The following is a 26,194-nucleotide window of genomic DNA, read 5'->3' as shown; positions in this document are numbered from 1 at the left end:
GTTAGTCAAATTTCATAAGTGGGTGATAGTATGTGAAGCAGCACATGTATCTCATGAGTATGTGAAGTAGTTTTTTCTTTATTAATTTAACAGTCTCGACATTGTTCCTCCCAATTTTGTTTTATGATTAATTTAGAAGTATTTAAACTACGACTTTAAAATATTCGTCGAAATTATCTAAAATACGATCAATTTAATTTGTCAACGAAATTTTCACTCTTAGGTTCATAATTGAGAAATGCCTTAGTTGTTAAACACCTTTGGTCCTCAGTTTTATAATTATGAGCTTTTATTAATCATGAGCAAGCGTTCGATTCTGTTGATGGAAGAGCTTTAGCAAAGGTCTTATCCTCGTAAAGTATACCAGACAAATACATTAAAGTGACTAGTACTGTGTACGAGAATAACACTGCTGCGGCTGAGGTAGGAAATGAGGTTAGCAGCTGGTTTTGTATTAAAGCAGGAATTAAGCAGGGTTGTGTTCTATCGCCCTTTATATGGATCATTTTGATAGACTTTGTCTTAAGGACCACAGGGAAGGCAATGGGAGACCACGGAATCAAATGGGAAGGAAAAAATCTCCTGGACTTAGATTCTGCTGATGAATTAAGCATCCTAGATGAAAATGTGAGCAAAATGAATGGACTTTTAGAGGTTTAGCGAGTTCATAATTATAGAATAGGTTTGAAAATTAATGTTATTGAAGACTAAATTACTAAGGCTAGGAATAAGTGAAGATAAAAAGGTGAAGTTGAGTTGCAAAAAGATTGATCAGGGGGGCAGCTTCACTTACCTGGGTAGTATTATTAGTAAAGACGGCGGGAGCAGTGAAGATTTTAAAAGTAGAATAGCCAAGGCTCAGGGTAAAAAAAAGTTTGGAAGAATAGGAAAATGAGTCTATAAACAAAGATTAAAATATTGGAAGGTACAGTGATAACAGTGGTCAAATATGGCTATGAAGCATGGGTACTCCAAAAAGCGGATGATGAGTTACTAGATGCTTTCCAGAGAAATTGCCTACGGATTGTTCTGTGTACCCGGCTGATTGACCGTATTTCGAACTCTAGGCTGTACGAAAAATTGGTTCTATTCCGCTTTCTAGGGCTATCATGGAAGAAAGGTTGAGAAGGCTAGAACAAGTTCTGCAGATGAAGGATGACGGATTGCCGAAGATGGTCCTTTTCGGCCAACCGTCTAGGTCTAAACGGAAAGTATGTCGTCCTCGTCTGGGTGAGAGGGTGTCATAAAGGAAGATTTAAAGGAAATGGGAACTTCCCGAGAGGGCGTAAAGAGGGAGGCCTTGAATAGATTGAGATGGAGGAGGAGCGTGCGTAGCTGTGTTGGCCTCAGGCGGCTTGGTGCTGCGGTGAGTTGTTGTTAGTAGTAGTAGTTAATTTAGTAAAATATGTTAATTTGATTTAGGGTTAATCTAAAAGACAAGTATGTTGGACAAACGTTTCTCTTTTATCATGCACAATTAAAATACGCAACATAATTATGATGGCTAGTCTTTGTAATTTCAAAGACAACCTAGGCTATCCGAGGTGGAAAGGAGTGGTCCCTAGCAAACCCCTCAATCCGACTAAACAATGATTAAAAAAAAAATTATTAAAAAATGATGTTATAAAAAGCGTTTTCAGGAGTGTACATATAAGCATCAATAATTTAAATGCATAATCGTATTATACAGCTGTTGAAACTAAAGAAAACAGCACACAGTAGCACAGGGGCGGATCCAGGGGGGGGGGGTTAGGGGGCGATCGCCCCCCTAGACGGGCTGTAAACTTTTTTTACTGCACTTACGGAAGTCTGCATTAACGCATGTTCTAACTACTGTAACTAGACTATAAAACCTTTTTACATTATGTTCATTCCACAGCTTTTCCACTATCAAGCTAGCCTCGAGTATTTTTTGTCATCTCATAGCATAGCAACAGTTCACCCGGTAAATTTTAGCTAGTTCTTGCCTCCCTGTTCGATGTAAACACTGGAAGTGGGTTGGGTTGCACAACACAACCGGACCTGAAGTGTCAAAAAAAACATTTCGTTCCAGTGTATAATGAAATTTGAATGTGCATGTGTCACGAGGATTTTCGTCGTTTAAGCGATATTGATGTCGGAAAAACGCGGACAAAAGACGCTTGACAGCTTTGTCGTTTCAAAGTCTTGCAGAATGGATAGTGCAACTGTAACTGTAAGTAGCTCTTCAGCTAGTTCTGTTGGAAGTGGCAAACACGGGCAAATTCCTAACACTTTGCAATCTTCTGTTAACCCTGTTAGCGTTCAGAGTGATCATCCAACAACACCCCCACCCCCTACCCTGTTTCCGGAAAACGATATTGGGATCCAAATCGGCACAATACATGCCATTGACGACCGAATACAGTGCGAGCTTCTGGAGAGGCCATGGTAACTCCCGATTGGATGCCACATGCCATATTCTGTTCATTTAAAGCGGGGAAAAGACGAAAAAAATTACTTGAACGATTCTCATTTGCAGAGTTTCCACTGGCTTGTATATTCTGCTGCCCAGAAAGGCCTTTTTTGCAAATACTGCCCTCTTTTTGTAACTGGGGCTAGCGGGGGTTCAAACAGACAGGTTCCCCTACAAAAGCTGGTCACAAAGCCTGTCACAAAATTTGCTAAGTAACCGGGAAAAGATGGAGACCTGACAGTACAAGATACTTCCCAGTAACAGAACCAATCTGTTAATAATTGCGTCAACGAACAGCAAATGAAGCAAGTAACAGAAAACCGAGAGAGGCTTAAGCCGATTCTGGAAGCATCACTTTACAGCATCACTTTCGATGAGACGACAGATGTATCACATTCATCGCAACTTAGTTTAGCTCTCTGCTATGCCTTCGATAACCATAGATGCGAGGACTTCATAGGTTCTGTTGACGTTCATCATGCCACCTTTGAACTTTCCACTGCAGACAAAGAGCCGACTGTCAACGGAAAAGTGACTGGCCAGCTAGTTCTAAGCCTTTTAGAAGAAATGGGTTTGAATTTACTCGACTGTGTTGGAATCGGTACGGATGGGTTTGCAATGATGGTATCCAATAACTGTGGTGCTGTAATTGAATTTCAGAAAAAAGTTAAAAATGCGTCTCGTTGTCCCTGCTTTAACCACGCCCTGAACCTTTCTTTGTCAAGAAGCTCAGCTATTTCGAGCATCAGAAATGCCATAGGCATTATAAAAGAAGTTGTTGCATTTTTTAATGCATCTGCGAAGAGAAATTACTTCTTGAATAAGGTTTTAAAAGCTCAGCTCATGGGAATCGGCGAGACGAGGTGGATCGAGCGACACGAGTCACTTATGCAGTTTTTGTCCGAACTTCCAAAAATCATGCAGGCTTTGGAACACATTAGTCACTGGAGTGAATCAGTGACCGCTCCGAAGGCAAAGACGCTTGTCACAGCGTTACATAGTTCGGAATTCGTGGTTTCCCTTCAGTGTCCACACAGTATTTGCGCTCTTGCCTCCTAGTCGGCTATTCCAGAAGAAGACTTTTGACTTGGGCACTGCCGATGGCCACGTTTCCGATCTTTTGGATGTTATAGCAAAGCGACGGGAAACGTGTGACGAAGAGTTCGCATTAGTATTCGAGCAAGTAAAAGAATTGTCAGATAAAATCCAATTGGCTGTTGAAATTCCAAGGATTTCACAAAGACAGGCTTATCGAAATAATCCTCCTCATACTATGCCTGAAGAATGTTATCGACACGTTCTTTTTATACCTATGCTCGACTAAGTCATAAGTGACTTAAAGAGCCGATTCTCAAGAGACACGCTGAACTCTTTCCGGTTAACCGTACTGCTGCCATCAAATATTGTGAATTGTACTGATGATTTGCTGCAATCTTCCGTCAAAGAGATCTCTAGCATGTACGGTCAACTTTTTGGCTTAACCGTGCCGTCTACCAGGGTAATACTTATTTCGGCAGAGGTGCATGTGTGGAGAAGTAGATGGCTTCGAGTTAAGAGAGAAGGAGGTATTTTTCCTAGTTCAGTGGAAGAAACTGCCAAGGAATGTGACACACACCTATATCCTTATGTCAGATCACTTCTTGATATTTATATCTCTTCCGGTGAGTGTGGCATCTGCCGAACGTAGCTTTTCAACTTTACGCAAACTGAAAACCTGGCTCAGAGTACAGATGGGGCAAACTAGACTCAGTGGTCTGGCCCTCCTTAATGAGCACCGCGACATCGATATCAGCATTGACAGAGTAATCGACTGATTTGCGAGCAGTGGAGCCAGGAAGCTTGAATTTTGCTTGTAAACAGCTGTCAGTTGATCAAATACAGTTTTGTAATCATTATTGTAATATATGAAAACCACATTTTTGTTAAACAAGAGACCGCCAGGGAAACTTAAACGTGAAGAATAAAGTCAACCTTGTGGCCGACAAAAAGGACACCACCCCCACTCTTTTCGGTAAGAATCACCCCCCCCTAGAACGAAAGGCTGGATCCGCCCCTGCAGTAGCAGCCATTTTCAATAAGTAATTGAGTGAGAGTTGTTATCTTCAGAATAAAAATAGAAATAATTGTTAAGATCGACGAAGAAGCATAAAAAAGGACTCAAAAGTTGCTAAAAGTGGCATAAAGAGGAGAAATGTAAGATTAAAATAAATTAGGTAGAACTTCATTAAAAATTAATTTACACAATCTTGCTAATATTATCAAAGTGTATATTAAATAGCTTCATTTATGTCTATGATTAGTTGGCATACAAAATTGCCCCAAGGAAAAATATCAGGCTTTAAAGCATCTTCAGTAAATCCATTAAAACGGACGGTTTCTATCAGGCGAAAGACCTCCGACACGCGTGATGAGGGAGGAGGTGACATATTAGAGGAGCGTGAATTGTCTTTAGACATCCAGAGCATCTTGAGATAATCGGGTTTCATTGGTATTATTTGACTTTGTGAGTTATTAAATTTTTCCTTCTTAGACTCACCATGTGAGTCGTTAACAAGAAAATATAAGTTTTTAGAAAAAAAGCCATAAAAGGTAAAAAAAAAGACCACAAAAGTAAATTGGTCAAAATGGACGGAGGCAATTCCTTCAAATGGGGCCAGACGTTTTAGAAGGGGAAAGGAAAACGGGGGCACAACTTCAGAAAAACGAAAATAGGCAAATTTTATATGAAATTGTAGAGACAATCTTGAGGTTTCTCAGTGAGGAGGGGGATTGTCAGAGGCTTCCTTTTATGTGTGCCTAATGCAGGTAGTCAAAAATCTTTCATTCTTACCGGACACGTTGTTTTTGCTATCTGAAGAATCAGCCATGGTAAAGCACCATGAGGTGGTGACATTTTTCTTGACATTTTCTGATGTTATGATGGACTGCCAAACGATAGGCTCCAATATCCCACTGAAAGATAGATTGCAATGAAATTAGTCCCTAAATCGAACCTTGAAAACTAAATTTTTTCTGCTTTTTTGCCAATAAAGTATTGGTTATTCACTAATTACTCACTGACAAAATTTTGAGTCCACTCTATGTATAATTGTAAAGAAAAGGAAAAGATGACAGATAGATGATCCTTAAGTGAAAATTTTATCAAGATTTAGAAAAAGTAAACAAAAAAATAAGAAAAAAGGGGAAAATTCGTGCCATAAAAAAACTAAGTAAATACGTTCGACAATACTAGTCAATGATTTTGTAAACAGGAAACAATACTTTTATTTATAAATTTATTGCCTGATTCTTAGAATAAAGTCAAGTTTTTCCCATCACTTAAGTTTTTGCCCAACAGTTTCTAGAGTTTTCACTTACTTGGTAACTTAAGTCCCATCCATCCTCATGGGATGTTTTGGAGCCACTTATTTCAAAATTGCATGGACCAGTGCTCGATATTCTCAATATGTGCAATTCTGGATAGTTGGGTGATATGTTGCCGATCAAAGTTGTCAATCCACCTCTTACGAGGTCTTCCCCGTGGTCGACACCCTTCAACAATCCGTTCGAGATAGATCTTGAGTGGTCGAATAGGGTCCATTCTCTTAACGTAACCAACCAGCGCATTTGCTTTCTTCGAACTTCACGTCTAGTAGTTTTAGTCTTCTACGGAGCGAAGGATACGCTCGTCTTCGGCTTTTATTGTCCATGTTTCACACCCATACAAAGCAATGGCTATGATAAGGCTGTTAAAAAGGTATGTTTTCAGATCGTCCAAAAGTTTTTATTATTATTTTATTTATTAACTCGTCTTTCTCCTCTCACCGAGTTGTATTTTTGTCACATAAACTCGCTGAGTTTATGAGCCATTTTTCAACCACTTCCAAAAGTTGAGTCACTTCCTAGTTTTATCAATATAAAAGCTTGCAATGACAGTGCAACAACATAACTTCCCAATTCCCCCTCTTGTATCAATAAAACAGCAAAAACGGGTGATGGGGTCCAGCAAAGAGAATAAAACAAACATTATCATACAAGACTTGATAGTGATAAGACAATTCTTTTTTCAATAGACAAGCTTATAGGAACGACATCTTGCAGAGAGGATGTAATAAAGGAAATGGAAAGGATGTGGAATTACCAGCCTCAAAGCTGAAAATTATCAGTAATTGTTTCGGTTTATTATCTCTCACTTCAGGTTCTATGTTCCAACTGCTTGTCTGTTTTTGTGTTTGTTTATGTCTGTTTTTCGTATGTGATGGTTCAAGGTGTGTCCTACTTCCACAGTAATTAGACCTGGAACTCAAAATCAAACTGGTTCCAGTTTAAACCAAAAGGATATAGAAGTTAGATATATGAAACGTATAAACATTTTCACAAGAATAAATGCAATTCGATAATAATCAATCGGAAGACTAAAAGGTCGAAAATAATAAGTGTAAACAAATGATATTTTTAACTCGTGGTTTTAAATAAGTTTAAAAGAATTTAAATTCTTATGAAATAAGTTTTCTTTAACTCGTAAATAAACTAAAAATTACAATTTTTTCTCTCAGTATAAGAATTGGAGCCCTACAATAGAAAACATATCTGAATTGACCTTGAAAATTCGACCAGAATTGTCTGTTTATTATTATTGATTTGAAAAAAAAGAAAAATAAGAACATTACCAGTACAATGGAGAGTTTTCACGACATAGGCAGCTGATCCAGAGTCACTTTCCGTGTATTTCTGTGGATGAACAGGAAGAAGAATATTTTTTTGTTCGAGTTTTCACGACTTGGAAACGCTTTCTACTTTTTCGGAAATCGAATCCAGACAGGTCACGGAAAAAGCAGTTGGAAACAACACTTGTGGCGTAATTTTCAAAAAGGCCAAAGAACATGGTTAGATTTGTGAAAGAGCATTTTTGTAGCACAAATTAAGAGGGTCAGTTCTTATTACAAAGTGCAGATAGGCTAGATAGTGGTCCTGAAAGTTATTCCACCAGTTTTCGTGCTCCTAAATTCACTTTCTATTTTGTCATTTTCATTTTCCGACAGTTTTCGAGACGTGCGACCGAGCAGGGAAGTGTTTCTGCAAGTCTCGCGAAAACCGCCCTTATGTTAATGTCACACAATAAAACCAGCAAATTCAACCGTGGGGGTTTATTTGTGACGGGCCACGTCTTTGCAACTGGAAAGTGGGAGTCACAAATATCCAATGGAAAGCAAAGCTGGCTTATAAGACTTTACCTGAAAATATTTTCACGTGCTAACCAACTGTCAGCATTGCGCAGGTACCGGTCTCCTAATTCACTGCCTTCAATCGGGAGTACAATCCGTGGTTGGGGTGTAAATCATTCAGCGCTTCCCGTGTTCTTCCCCTAGATTTATCTAGGTACCCATTTAGAGTCGAATAGACTCTGGTTAAGCTTACAGAGTCCAGGACACCAGGATTCGAACCCATGTTTTCAGGATTTCTAGTCTACTGCGCTAATAAATCAGATAGGATGGCTCGAATAGACCTGCTAGTAAAAATTATCGAAAGTAACGACTGAAAAAAAAAATATTTGAAAATTAAATTTCTCATATGATGCCATGTTCTCACATAGCCTTTTCCACGTTTAGTAGGACAAAAGTCACCAAATAATCGACATAATGCATAGGATAGTGGGATAGCACATAGGGTAGGAACACATAGGCTAATATATCCTAGCATTTAAAACCTGATGGATTCCTTTGTCAAATTGTAATCTAATAAAAAGTATATGAAGACATAGGATAATATATCCTAGCATTTAAAAACCTGATGGGTTCCTTTGTTAAATCGTAATCTAATAGAAAGAGTATGAAGACATCTGAGACATCTTCACCTCAAATAGGAGAGGATACACCCCTGTTTTGTTTCCTTAGGCTATTGATTAAGAAAAAAAGAAAATAAATGAAAAATGTAAGCTTTTTATAAAGCTATGAGTGCAGTAATTCGGATTCTGCTCTAAAACTTTCTAACCAAAGACACATTTAGTTACCATCAGGATTCAATTTTCAATTCTAGGCATTTCTAGTCCTTTTACAATATCGGCCTTGTATCTTTCCCATAATCACGAATATCAGATGAAAGCGAAGCTGGCTCACAAGACCGGCTACAAAAATTATCACAAATATCAACTGGAAAAGTAAATTATTTTAAAATTGACTCATACCATGTTCTCTCGTAGTCTTTGCCCTGGTACTTAGGACAAAGTACACCAAAATAAAGAAAAGAGTCAAAATTACTAAGCAGAAACACATTCCACTAACGCCAGAATTCATTTCTCAAGTCTTCTCAATTCTTGTCTTTTCGAAAAAATAGGTCTTCGTATACTGGCAAATATCAGATGGAAAGCTAAGCCAGTCGCAGGCTTCACTAGCCAGTTCGCAAAAAACGTCCTGATGCTATAGCAAGAACTATTAAGCCAAACCTATAGTTTACGAGACGGGATTCAGCCAAGAGATGGTTGAATTCAGCACAATAAAAGTCAGATCAGAAGCACTCGCTCATTATTATTCATTCGAAAAAAAAAAACATTAAAAAAATTATCTCAAAATTGTCAATAGATTTTTATTAGAGTTTCTTATAAAAGGTAAATAAATTATCTATTTAATGGGTTGATATTTCTCTACAAAACAGTTTGGCAAAAAACTTGAAAAAGGAGAGTAAATGACGAATATGATGAATCTCTTTAAAAACAATCTTCAAAAATCTAAATAAAAATAAAAATAAGCAAATATAGACAAAACTATAAAAAATAAATCAATAAACTTAAATTAACAACGATTTGCAACACCAAGTCTCAACTGCGTTAATATGGAATAAATATGCCACGTATCGTCTAGAAATTCGTTCTTCGTCGTTTTTTGTTGAACTGGCCATGTGGTCGAACAAAAGGATCCTAGTGTCACAGATTCCACCAATCCAATACTTCTCTACCAATACAAAAAGAAACAAACAATATATTTTCTACGTATCGTAAGTCAACAAGACATTACCTTTTTAATAGCTCTGCCAAAAAACCCATGGGAATGTCAAAATCAACAGACGTAAAACCTTTATCGTCAACTTTCAGTGAAGCAAATATTTTATCCATAACATTAACAACTTTGGCTTGAGGAATTTTGAGATTCTTCATTATCAAAGAAGACATTTCCAGCACCAAATGAAAGCGTTTGAGAACCTTGACGGATTCATTTGCATACTCAATGAAGTCAGAATTTATTGAATCAGGAAGGGCTGATAGAATTTCTTCCTTGTTGGCCAAATTCGCGCCTAAAATAAATAGAAATTCTAAGGGGAAAATATTTCCGTAAACCAGAAATACTATTTCTCCGACATAGGTAATTAAATTGTAATTATTGGATCCAAAGACTTTTAGCCTAAAATATCTTAGATAAATAACGTTTTACGACATGGAAAACTTAGCTTTAAATATTAAGATATAGCAATCCACATATTTTGAAACTTGGTTATCGGAAAAATATTTTCTGACCACATAGGCCCAATAGATCAATTATTTTTCAGAAAAAAAAACAAGGGTAACGTCATATATATATATATATATATACTAGCTGTTGGGGTGGCGCTTCGCGCCACCCCAACACCTAGTTGGTGGGGGCGCTTCGCGGCCCTCCCAGCCCCCCCCGCGCGCGCAAGTCGTTACGCGCCATATTAGTTACGCGCCATTGTAGTTGCGTCCCCGTGTCCCACCTGTGAATATAGATAGATATATATATATATATATATTTTTAACTACGTAAAACTTGCGAATGTACAACATTCTTGCCTGTCCCATTGTCTGTGCATATAAATAGATTGTCAGGTTTACCGACTCTTGAACATGCAACATATAATTGTCCATGAGTTCAGATCTATACCTCATTATTCTTATGATTGCCCTTGAGCTTTGTTGATGGTGATTGCTAATCGAACATTCCCTGTGTCCCTGTCGTCATTTATATATCCCCCTGTGCCCCCCGGCGTCCCCGTTGTTGTTGTTTCCCTGTGTCCCGGTCATCATTTGTGTCCCGGTGTCCCAGTTTGTAATTTCTCTTTGAGTGTCGCGGTCGTAATTTATATTCCCTGTGTCGCGGTGTCCCGGTCGTCATTTTTGTCTCGGTCGTCATTTGTGTTCCGGTGTCCCGGTCTGTAATTTCTCTTTGAGTGTCCTGGTTGTCATTTATATTCCCTGTGTCCCGGTCGTCATTTGTGTCCCGGTCTGTATATACATTCGTTTTTGAATTGGTCTTTTTTTAGGTTTTAGTTTTTTACCTTTTTTTAGTTTTTTTTTCTTTTTTTTAGTTTTGTTTTTCTCCTTTATTTTTCATTTTTTTTTCCGTTTTCATTCTATTTTCTTTTTTAGTTTTTTTTTTTAGCTTTTTAGCTTTTTTAGTTTTTTATTAGTTTTTAGTTTTTTTTTCTTTTTAGTTTTTTTTGTAGTTTTTACCTTTTTTTTAGTTTTTAATTTTTTTTACTTATGTCCTGGTCATCATTTATACTCCCTGTGTCCCGGTGCTTTGTTGATGGTGATTGCTAATCGAACATTCCTTGTGTCCCGGTCGTCATTTATATTCCCTTTGTGCCGGTGTCCCGGTCGTCATTTGTGTCCCGATGTCCCGGTCTGTAATTTCGTCAGTCGAAAACATGACGTCAGTCAACACAGAAACATGACGTCACCTGATCCACAGACAGACAGACAACTTATTTTTATATATATAGAAGAAGATATATATATATATATATATATATATACTAGCTGTTGGGGTGGCGCTTCGCGCCACCCCAACACCTAGTTGGTGGGGGCGCTTCGCGCCCCCCCCAAGCCCCCCCGCGCGCGTAAGTCGTTACGCGCCATAATAGTTACGCGCCATTGTAGTTGTGTCCCTATGTCCCACCTGTGAATATAGATATATATATATATATATGGTTTTAACTACGTAAAACTTGCGAATATACAACATTCTTTGCTGTCCCATTGTCTTTGCATATAAATAGATTGTCAGGTTATCCCCCTGTTTCCCCCGGTGTCCCCGTTGTAGTTGTGTCCCTGTGTCCCGGTCGTCATTTATATTCCCTGTGTCCCGGGTCCCGGTCATCATTTGTATCCCGGTGTCCCGGTCTGTATATACATTCGTTTTTTAGTTTTGTTTTTCTCCTTTATTTTTTTCCTTTTTTTTTCTTTTTTAGCTTATTTAGATTTTTAGATTCCGGTGTACCGGTCTGTATATACATTCGTTTTTTAGTTTTGTTTTTCTCCTTTATTTTTTTCCTTTTTTTTTCTTTTTTAGTTTATTTAGATTTTTAGATTTTTTAGTTTTTTTATTAGTTTTTAGTTTTTTTTTCTTTTTAGTTTTTTTGTAGTTTTTACCTTCTTTTTAGTTTTGTTAATTTTTTTTTTTACTTGTGTCCTGGTCGTCATTTATACTCCCTGTGTCCCGGTGCTTTGTTGATTGCTAATCGAACATTCCTTTTGTCCTGGTCGCTTTCTCTTTGAGTGTCGTCATTTATTTTTTTCTTTTTTAGTTCTTTTAGTTTTTACCTTTTTTAGTTTTTTTTTAGTTTTTAGTTTTTTTAGTTTTTTACCTTTTTTTAGTTTTTTTAGTTTTTTAGCTTTTTTATTTTTTTTATTAGTTTTTAGTTTTTTTGTAGTTTTTGCCTTTTTTTTTAGTTTTTTGTCCTGGTCGCTTTCTCTTTGAGTGTCGTCATTTATTAGTTTTTTCCTTTTTTTTTTTAGTTTTTTATTGGTTTTTACCTTTATTTTAGCTTATTTTTCAGTTTTTTCCTTTTTTTTAGTTTTTTTTTATTTTTTATTTTTTTTAGTTTTTTACCTTTTTTTAGTTTTTTTAGTTTTTTTAGTTTTTTAGCTTTTTTACTTTTTTTATTAGTTTTTAGTTTTTTTTTTGTAGTTTTTGCCTTTTTTTAGTTTTTTCAGTTTTTTTTTTAGTTTTTTATTGGTTTTTACCTTTATAGTTTTTTTAGTTTTTTAGCTTTTTTATTTTTTTTATTAGTTTTTAGTTTTTTTTGTAGTTTTTGCCTTTTTTTAGTTTTTTCAGTTTTGACGTCACCTAATCCAGTTTTTTCAGGTGACGTCACCTGACACATCCATCCACACATCCATCCATCCATCCATCCACAGACAACTTATTTTTATATATATAGATATATATATATATATATATATATATATATATATATATATATATATACTAGCTGTTGGGGTGGCGCTTCGCGTCAGCCCAACACCTAGTTGGTGGGGCGCTTCGCGCCCCCCCGCGCGCGTAAGTCGTTACGCGCCATATTAGTTACGCGCCATTGTCGTTGTGTCCCTGTGTCCCACCTGTGAATATAGATAGATTTATATATGTGTTTCAAACTACGTAAAAATTGCGAATATACAACATTCTTGGCTTTCCCATTGTCTGTGCATATACAAAGCCGTATGCACTAATAATGACGTCATATGCAAACGCTCTTTTTACAAACAAACAAACATGCATACACACAACTCGTTTTTATATAGATAGATAGATAGATAGATGCAATACAAATTAACTGCGTAAAACTTGCGAATATACAACATTCTTCGCTGTCCAATTGTCGCTGCATATAAATAGATTGTCAGGTTTACCGACCCTCGAACATGCAACGTACAATTGTCCATGGGAAAAACAATCAGTATTAAGATCTATACCACATTTTTCTAATGATTGACCTTGAGCTTTGTTAATGGTGATTGCAAATACTAATCGAATTGGGAATTGCAATCTTTTAAATTGAAAAGGCAGATCCGTTGGAATCATGGGAATGCGAGGAATAAGAACAGCCTCACCCTCAAAAGGCCCTGTCAAGATTGTGGCCTCTATTAGGTTTTCCATTGTTTTTTTTTACGGCAAGTCGAGTGCCATTGCAAAGCTTTGGTGGGTTTATATTTCTTAAAAGTATTATTGGTACGAAACCCTGAAAGATCTATGGAATTTAAAAATTCAGATGGATAATTAACCGCTTCATTTGGTTCCAAAACTGTGTCGACTGACTTGTAAAGGACTGCCTGGTCTCGAATCTTGGTCAAAACAATATTGTTGATTTCGTGGACGTCTATATTTTTGGGTGCGAGAATCGCTCTTTCACTTAGCCATTTATTATTTTTATAATTTTTTAGAATATTCGGAAATACTTTTTCAATCAATTCATTTTTGGACGTCACTAAATTACAGAAATCAGCAGGTAGTTGTATACGTCCTGAAATTGAGTCTACTGGGAGCTTTCCGTTTCCAATTGCCAGCAATTGATCTGAAAATGTTTGACCAGAGTCATCGTTTTGCAATCGGACACGCATATTTGTAGTTAATTTTAATATTTTTACGTGCGCCCATAAATTAGAATTTTTCAGGCAAGCATCCATTTCGTCTGCAGGAGTTGATCTAGGTATTATAGGTAATGTTTGCCTGAAATCTCCCGCAAGCAATATTAATGTGCTGCCAAAGGGTTTCGACTTCCCTCTCAAATCTTTCAAGCATTGATCCAGAGCCTCGAGCGATTTTTTGTGTGCCATTGTGCACTCATCCCAAATAATAAGTTTGCATTGCTGCAATACTTTACCCATCCCAGATGATTTGGAAATATTGCACGTGGGAGTTTCTGTAGAATGCAAATTCAGAGGCAATTTCAAAGCGGAATGAGCAGTTCTTCCACCAGGCAGCAATGTTGCGGCTATTCCGGACGACGCAATTGCCAACGCTATATCATTTTTTGATCGAATTGATGCCAGAATCAGTTTTATCACAAATGTTTTACCAGTACCTCCTGGCGCATCCAAAAAGAAAATTTCTCCAACGTTGTTATCGACACAATGCATTATCGTATCATAAATGTCTTTTTGTTCCGACGTTAACTTGGAAATGTTATTTTGTACATACGACAATAGATCACTCGTACTGTAACTTTGTTCACGATCCAATTCTACACATGTCGAAACAGCAGCGATACGGTTAGGTGAATGCATTCCCAAATCCTGAAGAGGTTTGTTTGCCATACGTACGCACAAATCTTCTATAATAACTAAAGTGTAGTTATAAATTTCTGATGTAAAATCAAAATTCATATCTGACGTCTCTAACTGTTTTCGATGGAGTATATCTTCGGATATTTTTCCCATAACTCTGTAGGAGCTGATGGAGAGCAAGTTGTTAAAATGATGCCAAACAATGCACGAATTTGACTTGTGGTTGACGTTTCGCACGCGTCATTGATGCAGTTATCCCAGTGTTGGTCATTCTCCAATAAATTCAGAGCTTGGCATGCACTACGGTAAGTGTCATGTATAGTACCGTTTACAGTTCTCAAATACTCAAAGGATGTCGGACCGGGTACATTCACCAAAAGCAGGCGTAGAAAGAAGCATTCATGTTGATTGGGGTGAACGGTGTAGAGTCTTCCTATCGTGGTATCTTTGAAGATGGTAGGTTGGCCGTCGACTGACTTACCCTGTTTTCGACGTTCAAATACTTTATTTTTAGTATTGCACGTGTAATACGAAGGCCCTTCAGTATACAGCAGTTTTTTTGCAAAAGAATCATTTTTGCAAAGCGAAAAAAAAGCTGTTAATGTTGTATCCGGTGGATTCAGGACTCTTTGTTGCACGTTGGTTTCCGTGAAATAAACACGTTGACCATTCTGTAAATGTACCGCTAAGTGAACAACAGCTGGACTACGTTCATGTATCGGAAATGAAAGAATTCGCCAAACAGCTTCATTACTGCTTATGTATCTTCCAGCCTGATATTGTACGATTTCGTCGAAATTTTTGATTTCGGGCTGCAAGCCAAAAACTGCCATGTCACTGCCTTTGTTGACGTATTTACATATGTATTTGATTGCCTTTACGGAGTTACAGTATTCAACGTTTATGTGTGCATTAAATGTTTTTGATAATAATGGGGAATATGGAACAACCCACTGGTTATCTACTTCGATGGTGGTACAGTTACGCTTCTTTATTATTGCTGTTTTACAGCCATCTTCAGTAGATCTTCTTCTATATTGTGGGTAACCATCATTGCCAGTAATTGTGTTTGATACTAAAAGTCGAGGATATTGCTTTGTGCACCTTCCTTTGGCCATGCATGGTGAATTTTCGTTCAGTGCACCGCAAGGTCCATGTATCATATTTTTTACAATAATATCATGTAACCCCTTATCGACATTTTTATCAGGTATTTCAGCGGAAATCACATCATCAATTTCGTTCGAAGTAATTTTTTTATGTAGCCAGATTAGTATATGTGCGTGTGGCAAACCTCGTTTTTGTCATTCCACTGAGTAATTGTTAATCTTCCAACGTTTGTGGTATTACCGTCATTTATAACTGCATCTCGCAAATGAATGTATTGTTCAGAGCGGAGCTTGGTCTGATTCAGGCGGATATATAGCAAACGTTCTGATTCAATTTTAGCATACATATCAACGACAAATTGGTGAAACAATTCACGGCATTTTAAAATATAATTTTCTTCATCCTGCCGAATCATTAGTCTATAGGAATAATAATGCATTGCACTGCATTTCTTTGTTAGTGGCTGGATTCATCAATTTAATATTAAAGTGATAGCCGTCGGCTCCATCCCAAAAATGATAGGATATTGTAGGGAGGGCATCGTAGCATCGATGAGTTTCAGCAATTCTTAACAACTGAGCGTTTCGCTTATGAAGAATAATATCTCGAGGTAAAAACTGATCACGGACCATAACGATTGCCACTTCGTCGATAGTTGGAGCATTGTATCTACGCACATGTTGGCCAGGAGGCGTTTTGTCAGCGGAAATAACAATTTTATGCGTATCAGTAGGCATCAAATCGATGGCTGTTTTGAACAGACGCACTAAATTATTATTTTCGTGGAAAAGATGTTGCAATTGGGAAACGATTGTCCTTTCAACGTTGGGAGAAATTTCGCAACGTGCATTCAATTCAGAATTTCTATCACTGATGAAGTACAATTGTAAAAATTTATGATTCTCGCCTGAGAATGGTAGAAGGAACCCTGCTCTATGATAAATTTGCCCTTTTACTTTGAAAGTAGACATAAATTGATTTGGGCTCCAAACGACGTCATTTGGAAAGATGAGTTGTATTTTCTGATTTGTGACAAAAAACGCTTAGATTCTGACGTAGTTCCAGTAAGGAAAGTCTTCAATGGCTCTGGTGGTGCAGCCAATAGAGGAAGTTTAACTTTTCCTGAGGCGCAACACATTCCCATTGTTTCACCATTGAATTTCAAGGCCTTGCAATAGGGACAAATTTTAGACATTGTCCCGATTTGAACACATCTACTCAAGCTATAATCATCGACTGGGTTGTACCTGAATGCCAGGCGATAACTTTCAGGTTGCTCTGATTCCTCGGCACGCTTTCTTTTCTTACTTTCTCTATCAGCAGCAAGCCTGATTTCTTGCTATTCTTGTGATTCCTCGGCACGCTTTCTTTTCTTACTTTCTCTATCAGCAGCAAGCCTGATTTCTTGCTGTTCTTGTAATTCCTCGGCACGCCTTCTTTTTTCACTTTCTCTTTTAGCAGCAAGTCTGCTTCCGCGTTGCTCTGGTAGTTCCTCGGCACGCTTTCTGTTCTTTCTTTCTCTATCAGCCTCAAGCCTGTTTCCTTGCTGTTCTTTTGATTCCTCGGCACGCTTTCTGTTCTTTCTTTCTCTATCAGCCTCAAGCCTGTTTCCTTGCTGTTCTTTTGATTCCTCGGCACGCTTTCTGTTCTTTCTTTCTCTATCAGCCTCAAGCTTGTTTCCTTGCTGTTCTTTTGATTCCTCGGCACGCTTTCTTTTCTGACTTTCTCTATCAGCAGCAAGTTTTTTGGCATAGACTCTTTGAGCATCTTCATCGGCTTTTGCCATTGTAAGTTCATCAGTCATTTTAAACTTAAACATTAATAGATTTCTACGTGAACAAATGTCTTAAATATCTTGAATGACGTCACCGTCGTAGCAAAAATGACGACAACTAACTTGATGACGTCAGTCAACACAGAAACATGACGTCACCTGACAGACAGACAGACACACAGACAGACAACTTATATATATATATATATATATATATATATATATATATATATATATATATATATATATATATATATATATATATATATATATATATACTTTTTAACTACGTAAAACTTGCGAATATACAACATTCTTCACTGTCCCATTGTCTGTGTATATAAATAGATTGTCAGGTTTACCGACTCTTGAACATGCAACATATAATTGTCCATGGGAAAAACAATCCGTATTCAGATCTATACCGCATTTTTCTAATGATTGCCCTTGAGCTTTGTTGATGGTGATTGCTAATCGAATATTCCCTGTGTCCCCGTCGTCAATTATATATCCCCCCTGTGCCCCCCCGTTGTAGTTATGTCCCTGTGTCCCGGCCGTCATTTATATTCCCTGTGTCCCAGTCGTCATTTGTGTCCCGGTCTGTAATTTCTCTTTGAGTGTCCTGGTCATCATTTATATTCCTTGTGTCCCGGTCGTCATTTTCTCTTTGAGACGGAAGCCTGTTTTCATGTTGTTCTTGTGATTCCTCGGCACGCTTTCTGTTCTTACTTTCTCTATTAGCCGCAAGCCTTTTGGCATTAACTCTTTGAGCAGCTTCCTCGGCTGTTTATTCTGTCATTGTAGGATTTATACTGAAATTTCTCTTTGAATCGCCCCCTTATATACTTATAATTACGTCATATACAAAGCCTTATATACCTATAATGACGTCATATGCGGACAAACACACAACTTATTTTTATATATCTACTAGCTGTTGGGATGGCGCTTCGCGCCACCCCAACACCTAGTTGGTGAGGTCGCTTCGCACCCCCCCCCCGCGCGCGTAAGTCGTTACGCGCCATATTAGTTACGCGCCATTGTAGTTGTGTCCCTGTGTCCCACCTGGGAGTATAGATAGATATATATATGTTTTTAACTACGTAAAACTTGCGAATATACAACATTCTTCGCTGTCCCATTGTCTGTCCATATAAATAGATTGTCAGGTTTACCGACTCTTGAACATGCAACATGTAATTGTCCATGGGAAAACAATCCGTATTCAGATCAACCGTTGATGGCGTCCCCGTTGTAGTTATGTCCCTGCGTCCTGGTCGTTATTTATATTCCCTGTGACCCGGTCGTCATTTGTGCCCCGGTATCCCAGTCTGTAATTTCTCTTTGAGTGTCCCGGTCGTCATTTATATTCCATCTGTCCCAATCGTCATTTGTTACCTTTTTTATTTTTTTTTTATTTTTAGGTTTTTCTTTTTTTACGACGTCATCTGCATCGATGCCGGGCGAGGTGGAAACGCCTGATTCCCGCCACAAGTACAAGTACAAGTAAGTACATCTGCAAACCCTAAAACATACAAAAAACAAACATGCTTTAATTTTTTTCTTTTTTAGTTTTTTATGTTTTTTAATTTTGTAGCTTTTTTCTTTTTTACCTTTTTTTATTTTTTTTTGTTTTTTTTTCTTTTTAATTTTTAGTTTTTAATCTTTTTTTTCTTTTTTAGTTTTCTTTTTCTTCTTTATTTTTCAGACGTCATATGACAAACAAACACAAATAGTCTGGTTACGCGTTGCTCTGGTAATTCCTCGACACACCTTCTTTTTTTACTTTCTCTGTCAACTGCAAGTCTGGTTTCACGTTGCTCTGGTAGTTCCTTGACACGCATTTGTTGACGTAATTTGCACATTCCTAATCTGGCCCTTTCTCTTTGAACCGCAAGCCTGGTTTTGCTTTTTGGTAACATTCTATCTTTTTCAATGTTTTTCAATTTGTCAATGCTCATTCTAACATTGACATTTGGAAAAATCTTTACGTGCCAAGCATGCTAAAGCTCAACAATTTATAATAAACCTATAAATTTCAGGTATCTGTTTTATGGTTTTCGAATTACTTTAATCTATTGTCAAAATATATTGAAATATTTGTGCAATTCCCAGTTTTTTATTTTTAGTCTTTTAGTTTTTCATTTTTTCTTTTTTTAGATTTTTGATGTTTTTTCAGTTTTTCTGTTATTTTAGTTTTTATTTTTTATTTTTTTTTTTTAGTTTCTTCTTTTTTTTTAATTTGTATTATATTTTAGTTTTTTCTTCTTTATTAAGTTTTTTATATTTTTTTTAGTTTTTTTTTTAGGTTTTTTCTTTATTTAGTTTTTTTCTTTTTCTAATTTTTTCTTTTTTAGTTTTGTTCTTTTATTTAGCTTTTTTTATTTATATATATAGATATGATTTCTCTTCTTTTTTAATCTTTTCTTTTTGTAACGGTGTAACAGACAGTGTAACAGATATGTGTAACAGACATACAACTTATTTTTATATATATATAGTATTATATGTACAGTCTTATATTATCCTTGTTACACAACAACAAAAATATTAAATACCTTCCGACGGCGTACTGGACGATTCCTCACCTCTAAAGTGAAGGTTCGCAGGTTCGATTCAACGTGTCGGAAGGATAGAGGAATGCTTTCGGTTCTTCACATAAGTATATAGTTTGACTGTATGAATCTTTAATTTTCCTCTATTTTACGTCCAACGACAGCAGGAAATATAGTTGTAGGCTCCATTTGCAGGGGTGTTACGAATCCTACTAGTATATTTTTACATGTTAAATGTAAAACTATCGGATATGTCATTTCTTACATTTTTGAGTAGAATGACTTAATGCCTGACAATCCTCCAGACTCTCCAGGCAATCCAAGCATTGCTTAATGCCTGACAATCCTTAATGACTCTCCTCCATACAGAGTTTTCACTATCAGAGTTGACAAAAAGTTTTGTCAACTCTGATAGTGAAAAAACTATTTAAAACTATTTAAAGATTAAAAACTGGTAATTGCAAAAATATTTGAATATATTTTGACAATGGATTATAGCAATTCTAGTTACCTTATCTAAGAAACCCATTTTTATCAAAATTTAAGACGAGTACATTTTGAAATTCCTAACAGATAATGAACTGTTTTATTTTTTATTCAATTAAATAATAACCGAAAAATCCAACTTATAAATATACCTTAGTCTTTTCTATCTTGTGTTTCTTTAGTACATCAAAGCAGTAGGTTCACACTGCTTATGCAAAGTTAATGGTAGAACTTTACGATAAAAGATAATTTCTTAAAACACATTGGCCTGCCATAACATAAAGAAAGAAAACGATCAAAAATGCAAAAAACAAACGACAGCATTTGTTTATGCTTTTTCCTTGATCATATTATTTTGTTCACGCTGAAGAACAGAGGCTGTTGTTCTCTCAAAATATTCGCTTTCTGTGTTTTCTTCAGTATTTTCATTTGACCTTTAAAAACCCCATTTTTGATCGTTTTCTTTCTTTAGGTTAAGGATAAAATTGAACTCTTGTTCACTTCATGATAATTTTTTTTAGCCAAAAACCAGTTTTTTTGCCAAAATATCTTTTAAATAGACATTCAAAGGGTTTTATTTTAAATAACATGATTTCAGATAGATGGCACTGCCATTACATTCTGAAATGTTTTAAATTTCTACTTTTTTAGTGTCTAGCACTTGTTACCACCTTTTTTTTTAGTGTGACTCAATGCTGCAAAAGGTCAATAGGTTCATAGTAGGCTGTAATGTCGATATTTAGTTTTAAAGGTTTGTGAATCCTGTTCATTTTTCAACAAACCGGGCCTGGCTACTTATCAAGGGTGATTCTTTCCTCTTTATCAAGAGGGTTACTCTTATTAAGGGTAACAAGTTCTTCTACTTATTAAGGGTGATACTTTCGTGATGTTTGTGTCAAAGAATAGTAACATATGAAACTCTAAGAGAATCACTTATAAAATAAACCATTTACGTTTCTTGTTTCTTTCAGTTTCTGTTCTTGTCAAGTCTCTTCCAGTAAGTTTCTTGTTTAGAGTATATTTTTTTTGCAAAAATGGTGATATTGTCTAATATTTCCAAATATCACAGTTTTTAATGTTTAACTACACTTGCATCATGTAGATGCATATGTTGTATATGCAATATACCAACTTGGTACGGTGATTTAAGAATTAACGACGCTTCTTGACTACTAAGGTCCCTGCGTCGGCCCTGAAGTGCATTCCTGCAGCGTGATTCGATCTCTGGGTCCCGTATTACCCAGCTAAGGTCAAATCCACTGCGCCACCACAGGACACTTGGTATGGTGATTTATTAAATAGACATTATTAAAACCTTCTGCTGTATAATAATATATACAGCAGAAGATAGGAGTCGTCATAACAGTAAAAAAACAACGTTATACCAAGTGAATGCGTAAAGAAAAGAGAGGTTGCGCATAAACACATAGCTAATAATATATTGAAAGAATATCATAATAAGAATACAAATTAAATCAGAGCAACTAAAAATATATAAACCAACTTCAAAGTACCAAGGAAAGTGAAAAGGAAATATGATTATTTTAGATAGTTAAGTGGAAACTTACCCAACCATACAAGTACCTCAACCTAAAATTACCAAGTAAATGAAAACGGAAGCTGGTTATTTAAATTAGTTAAGCGGAAACTTACCCAACCATACAAGTACCTCAACCTAAAATTACCAAGTAAATGAAAACGGAAGCTGGTTATTTAAATTAGTTAAGCGGAAACTTACCCAACCATACAAGTACATCAACCTCAAATTAGCAAGTAAAGTGAAAACGGAAGCTGGTTATTTAAATTAGTTAAGCGGAAACTTACCCAACCATACAAGTACCTCAACCTCAAATTAGCAAGTAAGTGAAAACGGAAGATGGTTATTTAAATTAGTTAAGCGGAAACTTACCCAACCATACAAGTACCTCAACCTCAAATTAGCAAGTAAGTGAAAACGGAAGATGGTTATTTAAATTAGTTAAGCGGAAACTTACCCAACTATACAAGTACCTCAACCTCAAATTAGCAAGTAAAGTGAAAACGGAAGCTGGTTATTTAAATGAGTTAAGCGGAAACTTACCCAGCCGTACATATGTCTCAACCTCAAATTATCAAGGGCAGTAAAAATGGAAGCTTGTTATTTCAATTATTTTAGTGGATTTTCATCCAACCATACATATACCTCAACCTCAAATTATCAAGGACAGTGACAACAGAATCTCATTATGTAAATTGGTTAAGTGGAAACTTACTTAACCATACATGTACCTCAACCTCAAACTGTCAAAATCTGATTGTTGGAATTGGTTAATAGATAACTTACGCAGCCATACACGTACCTCAACCCAACCTCAAAACACCAAGGACAGCGAAAATGATAATTGATTATTTCATTTGGTTAAGTGGAAGCTTACCCAACTATACATGTCTTAAACCGAATAATGAATTTTTAATGAAAATAATCTCCGTATGCAGTTATACAGTCTTTGACAATAGCGGGTGCCAAGTTAAAAAAGAAGAAGAAAATATGGGGTGAAACTAAGCAAAAAAGTAAAATAAATAAAAAATAAAAACAAGCTGCACCAAAAATCTTAGGAAGCAAAATGCAGCTTATAGTAAAAACATAGTAGATTTAGCTGATAACTAACTGGTGAAGGCGTGCACATAGTCGTGTTTGAATTTCTCAATTCCGCAATCGACTAGTAGTTGTAATGGTTCTACTTCTCCAAAAACCGGGTTGCTCGATCCACGAAGACTTTTAATTAAGGCCTTACCCAATAAAGTCTTACCTATCGACGAAATCTGAAATGTAAATAAATAGATAAATATGTGCAGTCACAAACGGAAAACTCATTAACGGAAGGAATCTGACAATTTCTAGGGGGAGTGTGATGCTTAAAAAAGTCAGCTTGTTTAATCATTTTCATCATTTTACCAAATGATTATTTTAATAAAATATTTTGGCATTTTTTAATTATGAGTTTCGAGCTATTTTTCCTTGACTGTCCTTAATCCAGCGTGGAAGAACGGAAATAAAGGAGTTACATTTTGTTAAATACTGTCTTCTTATTTTAAATGAGCTAAATTTAAATGGTTAAACTTTAAATGAGCCCCAGGATGACATAGTAGAGATCTCGTTGAAATATGGCATTAAAAAGCATCTTAAATTCCTAAATAAAGATGAAAGTAAATGCCATCAGATGTGTGGCATTAGAAATGCCGTTAACATTTTCTCAGCTTTAGGTGATATGTCATAATTGTGTATTAAAATCAAGTTGTTTCAACGCCTATATCCCTAGATAGAACATACTGAATGGGTGTTCTCTTCGAACAGTTTTAAAAATAATAACATTAATAGTAAAAACAACGGGGTTGTCGCCAGAAACTGAAAACATAAATTTGAATGATTGAATAAATTATTTTAGGACAAACAAGTACAAATTCACATGGCTCAAACTGCAATTTTATTTAATAATAATAATAATAATAATAATAATAATAATATATTATTAAAAATAAGTTCAGACCTGCGTAAAATGCAATCATACTCTATAACCTCAAGTCTAATAATCCGGCTAAACAATATTTAAAAACACAAGGTTATTCCCTGTAACACTATGAGTAATAAAGAGCAAAAAAAAAAAAAAAATAGACAACGTGTTAATTCGGAATGTGAGGTCGGAGAAAAATACCAGAAACCTGAAGATCAGAAAGAGTCTTAAGACGGACTTCATGTATAAAGCATCCCTCCCCCAACCTCAATGGCTTATTTGAACTTTTGCAAGAGAAAGTGGTCAGGGAGCTTGCCTTGACTACATAGCCTAAAGCTTAATTCTATATTGTTAGATGGATAAACTTCAAAGAGTTTAAAAGCACGTAATACAACATACAATAACTTAACATTTATTGGTATGCATAACTTTGTCATGAATGGACCATCATTTTGTAAGACATCTATTGAGACAAAAAAACATATATTGTACCTCTGCCTTTTCAATATTTTTCAAAACTGAAGAAATATAAGAAATTTATTGATACGCGATTTTACTACAAATTCCGTCAGAGAAGATTAAGTGTTCATACAAAAATCGTATTTTTATCATGTCTCTGTGTCGAACTCAGACATTGTTTTTGCATTTGTAAAGCCATTTTGTTCAGTGTCCAAACTATACAAACAATAAAAAAAAAAAAAATCTCGTTATTTTGTGAGTCATAGATTTTTTGACCACCATAAAAGTGGCGTCGTAACAGATAGCTTCATTTATTAGTAAACACTTGTAAATACCTGTACTGCAATAGTAAAGATACTGGATGCAGTGAATATGTAAAAGTAAAACACCCAAGGCAAAAGGTGTCTTTTTTACTTTTTAACAGAGTTGGATAACTTCAAAGAGATGAAAAATATCTAACATAAAATAATATAACTGAACATTTATTGGCATGCATGACTCCCATTTTTTTAGACAAAAAGAAATGACCGTCATTAGTGCAAAATCTTTTAAGTTGTAAATATTTAAGTCGTAGCTTTGCCCTATCGCTTCAATATTTTTCACAGCAGATGGACCACAAAAAAGACACGTTATTATTACAGGTTTTAATCACAATAGATTAAGCGTGCATACGGAAATCATACTTCAATGCTTTTTTTCCGTCGAAACCTTATATTATTTTTAGCATACGTAAAGCTGTATTGTTTGCTGTCCAGTCTCTATGAAAGAAGGAAAAATAAAGCGTAATTGTGTGATGGATTTCTTATCCATTGCACAAGTGCCATTGCAAAAAGGTATCACTATTTTCGTCAGGCAGTCTCGTCGTTTTTGTCCGTCACAACAAAATGTTTCATTGTGCTTTTTTCTGTCATCAGACGAAGAAAAATTGTTTTTATCTGTCGTTGTTGACAGTATGAGTTTTTTCTTTCCTTTACGAAAGAAGTAATTTTTTTGTGTCATTACAAGAAACCCCACAATTTTTAAGTTCGTGTTGTCTTTCGAGATCAAAATAGTTCATCACCAAATAAGATTTCGTTTCTTCACAAGCCTACTTGACTTTATCTGTGTTTTTTAGTTCCAAAGCTATGTTACCACGACATATTTTGGGTTTTACACTGCTACATTTAGGACAACTTTAAAGACTTTATTTTGATTTAATGAAAGCCCACCAGGTACTATTTCGTCAAATGCTTTTAACCGTTTCTGAGTCAATTCATATACTGTGACTCTTTGCCCCTAACAACCCTAACTTACAAATATATCTGCTGAATATGGCTATCATGATACAATGGTAGCAATGGTAATTTAATGGTAAGCAGTACAGTAAACATTAAAATTCAAACAGTTTTGTTTATAATTGTGGTTTTATTTGCAGTTTCACAACATCCTTCGTTCTGGCAATGATAACTGTCTACAGCGATTATTTTTAGTCCAATTAACATTGTAAATGAGAGCAATTCAGAGAAAAGCAGTATGGGAAACATTTTAATTCTGTGAAGCTTTTAATTAATTTGTAGTTTTAATAATCACTTTTAATTTTGAATTTTATAATTTTGTGCTGGTTTTAATTGGCTATGGTTTGGAAAGACGGTCATCCGTATGACTCAGCAAGTTCAGCCAAAGTCGACTCAGCTCCAAATGGGTAGATGAAAAATTAGGAAAAAAAACATGGGAAGCGTTGGATAACTCCCCCCCCCCAGCCACGCATTACGCTCACAGCCGAAAGCAGAGAATCAGGAGGTTCTTACTTGCGCAACGCCGACTGTTGGTTAGCATAGGACAATGTTTTGATGTTTTTATTTAATTTGCACAAATATTTTTTAAATCAACATGTTATTATATTTTCAATAT

The 26,194-nt window shown here is 35.9% G+C and overlaps 1 protein-coding gene across 3 annotated transcripts in view; it reads right to left on the bottom strand.

Annotated features, from left to right (window-relative positions):
• Window positions 1-26,194, bottom strand: part of LOC136037266 (protein zwilch homolog) — an 82,415-nt gene that overhangs the window by 3,019 nt on the left and 53,202 nt on the right. For 2 of the 3 annotated variants that reach the window (XM_065719901.1, XM_065719900.1), the window contains exons 9-11: window positions 23,003-23,156; window positions 9,424-9,700; window positions 5,265-5,386 (exon numbers count right to left, since the gene is read on the bottom strand). In XM_065719901.1, coding sequence (XP_065575973.1) covers window positions 5,265-5,386; window positions 9,424-9,700; window positions 23,003-23,156 — 553 coding nt within the window. The remainder of the gene's footprint in view (window positions 1-5,264; window positions 5,387-9,423; window positions 9,701-23,002; window positions 23,157-26,194) is intronic. The other variant, XM_065719902.1, reaches the window with a different exon arrangement.

This window comes from Artemia franciscana, chromosome 16 (genome assembly GCF_032884065.1).
Source record: "Artemia franciscana chromosome 16, ASM3288406v1, whole genome shotgun sequence".
Taxonomy (NCBI): domain Eukaryota; kingdom Metazoa; phylum Arthropoda; class Branchiopoda; order Anostraca; family Artemiidae; genus Artemia; species Artemia franciscana.
This window is presented reverse-complemented; position numbering and strand designations above follow the sequence as displayed.